This window comes from Oenanthe melanoleuca, chromosome 1A (genome assembly GCF_029582105.1).
Source record: "Oenanthe melanoleuca isolate GR-GAL-2019-014 chromosome 1A, OMel1.0, whole genome shotgun sequence".
Lineage (NCBI taxonomy): Eukaryota > Metazoa > Chordata > Aves > Passeriformes > Muscicapidae > Oenanthe > Oenanthe melanoleuca.
In genome coordinates, this window is record NC_079334.1 from 46,813,029 (window position 1) to 46,819,394 (window position 6,366).

The 6,366-nt window shown below is 40.9% G+C and overlaps 1 protein-coding gene across 6 annotated transcripts in view; it reads left to right on the forward strand.

The window, feature by feature from the left end:
* Positions 1-5,865, forward strand: part of MET (MET proto-oncogene, receptor tyrosine kinase) — an 87,935-nt gene extending 82,070 nt beyond the window's left edge. For 5 of the 6 annotated variants that reach the window (XM_056515496.1, XM_056515511.1, XM_056515488.1 and 2 more), the window contains 3 exons: positions 475-640; positions 1,550-1,686; positions 1,832-5,865. In XM_056515496.1, coding sequence (XP_056371471.1) covers positions 475-640; positions 1,550-1,686; positions 1,832-2,042 — 514 coding nt within the window. In that variant the 3' untranslated portion in view covers positions 2,043-5,865. The remainder of the gene's footprint in view (positions 1-474; positions 641-1,549; positions 1,687-1,831) is intronic. The other variant, XM_056515481.1, reaches the window with a different exon arrangement.
* The last annotated feature ends 501 nt before the right edge of the window (positions 5,866-6,366 follow it).

Below are 6,366 nucleotides of genomic sequence, written 5' to 3' on the forward strand. Positions count from 1 at the left end.
CTTAGTTACAGGACTACATTATTACATAATTGCAGCCACTGGGATAATGATAGATCCCTCCACATCAAAACTGAAATTAAGTAGAAAAGGTGGTGCATTAACCTGGAAATAAAAATGAGCAGTTAAGGATACAGAAGAAAAAACAGCTGTGGAAGTAATGATGCAGAACTCCATCAGGATGTACAGGCTATTAGCAAAGATCTTTTTATACATAGCAATTGTTTTAAAATAACTGTAATTCAAATGGTATAATCAAAACAGTATCAGTCATTTCCTGAGTTCATTCACTGTGTTAAATGGGTGTCAAGTATACTTTGCTGCACTTTTGTTTCAGTGTTACATTAGTTTCATAGATTCCAAGTAAAGTACTGCCATGCAAAGTCACAGTCTCAAGAATGCAAGTCAGTCATTATAATCCACCAGCAGGGTAAATCTTGCCTGCTCAGTTGCAAATACCTTTTGTCATTTCTCTAGGTTGGATGAAAAATTCACTGTCAAGGTTGCTGATTTTGGTCTTGCTAGAGATGTCTATGATAAAGAATACTACAGTGTGCACAATAAAACAGGAGCTAAACTGCCAGTGAAATGGATGGCCTTAGAAAGTTTACAAACTCAGAAGTTCACAACAAAGTCAGATGTGGTAACGTACAAACATATTTGTATCACCTATTTATTTCTTTTATATTGCCTGAGGCATCTTTCTAGTATTTAATTCATGGAACAATTCCAAAACTTATATTTGAATCTAGCTTTTGTTCACATAAGAATAAAAGAGTCTTTCTACATCCAGAAAGTGTATTTGTCCCAGTCACTAAGCAAGAAGTTGTTGACCTGATTATATCTTACTGCTCAGGAAAGAATTAGGAGTTTAACCCTGTTCCAAGGGAAACTGAGGACATTCCAAGAAGTGAGGTTGGAGCTCCTGTAGCTCCCCTGCTATAGGAGGGGCTTTGGAAAGCTTGACAGAACAGGATGACTTGGAGACTCATAAAAGTTAATAGTTCTCCAAAATACTTTATTTGCTTTATAAAGAATTACTGGCTGCCTACAGCAATCCCAAGTACTACCTGGCCGTTTATGAAGAAAAAGTTGTTACAATGAAGTCAGCTGGCTGGATTGCTTTGTATTTTAGCACTCCATTCAATCCAGATTCAGACTGACCTGTGATGCATAGAATTTTCACCATGTATATTGTCTTCAGCACGTATTTACACAGAGTTAGTCAGATCATCAGTTCATGTAAACTGGCAGAGCTCCATTAACCTCAAAAGAAGCCTGCCAATTTATACCAGCAAAGTAGCAGGCCTATAGGCTTTTATATTCTTTCATTTACTTAGTTGAGATTCTCTGGCTTTTATTTAAGTGTCTCCTCAAGTCCCTACAGCATTTATTAGTCCACTTAAAAGAAAGCTGAATGCAGTAAAACAACTTTTCAAAGGAAAAATCCATGCAGTTGAATGCTTAAATCTGTCAAACCATCTTCTAAAACAGGAATGCAAAGCCCGCCAACCCTTTAACTTTTTTTAAATTTATTTCTTTGTTTTCTTAGTGGTCCTTTGGTGTATTATTATGGGAACTTATGACACGAGGGGCACCACCTTATCCTGATGTAAATTCTTTTGATATAACTGTTTACTTACTACAAGGAAGAAGGCTGCTGCAACCTGAATACTGCCCTGATCCACTGTAAGTAAATAGTTTGCAAAGGCTTCTGCAAATGCTGATGGTTCTATAGTACTGTAGTAACTGAGACTGCTGGAGGAAAGAGAGTTGGAGTTTTTTTCTTTTTATGTGATTTCATAATTGAACACTTCTTTTGTTTGAATGGCAGGTATGAAGTCATGCTGAAGTGCTGGCATCCGAAACCTGAGATGCGTCCAGCATTTTCTGAACTTGTTTCAAAAATATCAACAATCTTCTCCACTTTTATTGGGGAACACTATGTCCATGTCAATGCTACTTATGTCAATGTGAAGTGCATTGCTCCCTATCCTTCTCTTCTATCATCACAAGACAACACAGACGTGGATGTTGACACATGACGGGTATGTCTGAAATTAAGGAAAATCCATTCTTAGTTGTATGAACAAAAAGCAAAACATTTTGTCCACTAGTTTTTACTGCCCGGTCTTTGTGAGAACACTGTTGCACATGTTTATGTTGTTGCCCAAGTTGCAGTAGTACAAGGACACAATATCATACTGTTTAGGGATACCGGATTCCGTAAACCGTCACAGTAATTTCCAAGTATTGGGAGAACGCCATCAATTTACCAAATGGAAATGGGGTGTGCTACCATCCAGAGCTGGCTCCCACAGACTGTCACTAATGTGTGCTCAGACCCAAGAACAAATGCCATGAAAGTAGAATGTCAATCAGTATGGCTGGAAGGACTGTTACTGTGCATGTACTTCATGATAACGAGCAGTGCAGAAATGGTTTCACACAAAAGGCCAAGAAATGCAATGAGAATAACAAGGGTTTAAATGCATTTTCATCCCACGTGGGGCAAACTTTGGATTTTTGAACTACATCAAAAAGGTTTCAAAGAACCTAGGCAGCCAAGATAGCCAGCCTCATTGTGTCTTAACAGAAATCAAATTCAAGAAATGGTGTGCAGTAAAATAAGTGTAGAAAAGTATGATTGAGGAGTGGGTGAGGAAGGCCAAGACAAAACTAGAACTGAACCTGGCAAGGGATGCAAAGAATGACAGAAAGGGCTTCCACAGGTATGTTAATCGGAAAAGTAAAGCCAAAGGTGTTCCCCCTCTGTTAAACAATGCTGGTGGACAAGGAGAAGTCTGAGGTACTTAACTTTCTTTCCTCAGTCTTCAATGGCAGCATCTCTTCCCACACCTCCTGAATGGATGGACAGCAGGATGAGGACTGGGAGAGCAGAGCCCCTCCCACTGTAAGCAAGGACCCGGTTCATGACCACCCAGGGCACCAGAATGTGCACAGGTCTGTGGGACCTGGTGAAATGTATCCCAGAGTCCAGAAGGAATCGGCTGATGCAGTTGCCAAGCTGCTCTCCATGATATTCAGAAAGTCATGGCAGTCAGGGAAAGTTCCAGGTGATTGGAAAAAGGGGAACAGTGTATCTCTCTTTAAGAAGAGGACAAAGAACAGAGAACCTGGGAGCTACCAACCTGTCAGCCTCACCTCTGCGCCTGGGAAGGTTATGGAACAGATCCTCAGAGAAGGCACATGAAGGACAGGATCCTTCACCAGGATTCAAGACACCAGCACAGTTTATCCAAGGGCAAATCCTGCCTGACCAGCCTAGTGGCCTTCCATGATGGAGTGACTACACCAGTGAATAAGGGAAGAGCTACCAGGTATCATTTGTCTGGACTTCTGTAAAGCTTTTGCCATGGGCCCCCACGACATCCTTCTTTCTAAATTGGAGAGAGATGGATTTGATGGGTGGGGTGTTAGATGGATAAGAAATTAGCTGGACAGTCACATCCAGAGGATAGTGGTCAATGGCTCAGAGTCCCAATGGCCATCAGTGACAAGTGTGTCCCTCAGGGGTTTGCACTGGGACCAGTGTTATTTAATATCTTCATTAATGACATCGACAAAGGGCACGAGTGTACCCTCAGCAATTTACAGATGACACCAAGGTGAGAGGTGCAGCTGACACACCTGAAGGATGGGATGCCATCCAGGGGCACCTGGACAAGCTCAAGAAGTGTGCTGGTGGAGATGCCAGGAGTTTTAACAGCACCAAAGGCAAGGTGCTGCTGCTGGGTCAGGGCAGCCCCTGCATCAGCACAGGCTGGGGGAGGAACAGACCCAGAGCAGCCCTGCCAGGAAGGACTTGGGGTGCATGAGAGGCTGGATGTGAGCAGGCAAAGTGCCCTCCCAGCCCAGAAATTCAATTGTACCCTGGGCTGCTTCAAGGGCAGCATGGCCAGGGGAGGGGATTCTGCCCCACTGCTCCACTCTGGTGAGACCCACCTGGAGTGCTGCATCCAGCTCTGGGGCCCCTTCACAGGAAGGACATCAATCATCAACCATGATGACTAGAGAGCTGGAGCACCTCTCCAGTGGGGAAAAGCTGGGAGAATTGGGATTGTTTAGCCTGGAAGAGAGAAGGCTTTGGGGTGACCTAATTGTGGCCTTCTAGTACCTGAAGGGAACTTGCAGGAAAGATGGAATAAGACTATTTAGAAAGGCATGAAGTAAGAGAATAAGGTGGAATCAATTTAAACTGAAAAACAGTAGGTTTAAATTATATATAGGGGAAAAATTCTTTACTGTGAGGGTGGTGATGAACTGGAACAGGTTGTCCAGGGAAGTTGTGGATGCTCCATCCCTGGACTTTTCAACATTCATCAATGTATCCACAGCAGAGGGGGAGATCTATACGATCTTCAAGGTCCCTTCCAACCTATGGCCATTCTGTGATTCTCTGATTCTACATCTTACCAGTTCTCTGGTGTAGTCAGACGGTACAAAAAAAAAAAAAAAAAAAAAAAAAAAAAGGATTATCATCTAGCTTAAAGCATTCCTAGTGTCAACATTATTCCAACATTCAACCACTTGAGTCAAACAGTCTATAGCAACAGATCTCTTGCTGAAAAATGAAAAGCCTCCATTCCTTCAATAAACAATTAATCACTCTGAGAATTAAAACTTGAAGGCTGCTGTCTGGTGAGTCACTTGGTGAGCAGCTGAAGCTCTGCCACCTACCCTTGGGTGAAGTTACTGACAAAGGTAAGGACAGAGGTGTTGTAGGCAGCCCTGACCTAAAAAGACACCACCATAAGCAGGCAAATCAGTAACTTCTTCATACCAGCCCTGAAGAGCAGAGAAGACTGATCAAAAGAAGAAATGGCTTTAGGCCCTCTTTACTCTTTTCTTGGATCACACAACCCAGTGAATTATCTACTTTTAGTGCTAAGTTATGACCAGAGAAACAATTTTGAAAAGATATAGTAAATAAAACTTCTATTCATTAGGGAAGAGTACTATAACTTTAGGGCAAACATCACATGTCATTTCTGTTCCTGTGGAATTCTGTGCATACTACTGTATAGTTTGTTTAGAATAGGATAGAACTGGGTTTGCTGGTGTAAACACATAAAGTATTCTATTTTTATATTAAAAAAAAGTTTATTTTTAATGACATTTACAAAGTTTGGTTAGGCCACAGAATACTGCACTGTGAACATTTCAGAAAATGTATGTCAATGTACATGATTCATAAACTGTAGCAACCTTAAGAAATCCTGTGTAAATATTAAAAAGGAAAAGAACTGACTGTAAACACACTCCACCCTAGGTCTAATATCTCCATTGCTGCAGGCCAACCATTTTAAGATCTTCAAAGAGACGTAATGCAGATAAAGAGCTGATATAAGGAAGATATATTGTTCTTGGGAGACTGTGTTATAACTGAAAGATTTATAATGAGGGCAGAGTGTGTAGGCAAGCTATGAGCAGATAATATTGTATTGTGTTTCATCACCACTTTCATTTCAGAAATGAACTTTCATGTCTGCTGAGAGTGATACTAATTGTAGATTGCTCAAGGACAAAAGGCTTTGCTGCAGGCAAAAAAAAAATCATCTCTATGGTTGTTAAAACAGCTAAGGAAGTTTATGACACATAGATTTGGAGAAGTTACTCCAAACTTGTACGTACATGCTTGAGGAACGCTGCAATGTGAAACAGAGGACATTTTTACTATTTATGAACTTTTGCTTAATAAAGTTAATGTTGTGTCTGGGACACCTGTAAGAATATGTGATTCTGGTAAAGATTTGATGTTAGTAAGTTCGTATATCTGCAAAGAGCTGAATGGTACTTATGTTTATAGTTGTTGTTATGACCGAATAAACATGTTATTAAAATGAATGATTGTAATACTTTAAGTTCCTAGTGCTCTAATTACTGTTCACACTGACTGTTAAACTGACAAGTCTGTCCATATGCTTTTTCTGACTAAAATGGGAAGAGCAACCTGTGGAATTGTGGAAGGGAAGGGAAAAAAAACTCCAAAACCTAAAAATACAGAGTGCTCCAATAAATCAAACACACAGTTCACCAGCCTCATAGCCATCATTATGTCAGAGAAAGATGTTGAATATTTTTCATCAACAACTATGGCATAGTCTGTTTGAATAGGAAGCCTCTTGCCTAACCACAGGCTGCACCCATGCAGACCCTTACAATTCTTGATGCACTTAGAGTTGGGGTGGCAATTGAAGCTTGGAATTTAGCAATCATGAGGAGTACCTTCATGGCCCAGCATGGATGCTAGCACTTGTTTGGTAACTAAATCCCTAATCAGTCATGATCCACAAGAAATTTCAAGTAGCTGAATCTGTGTCACTCAGAGTCATCCATCCTGTGTTT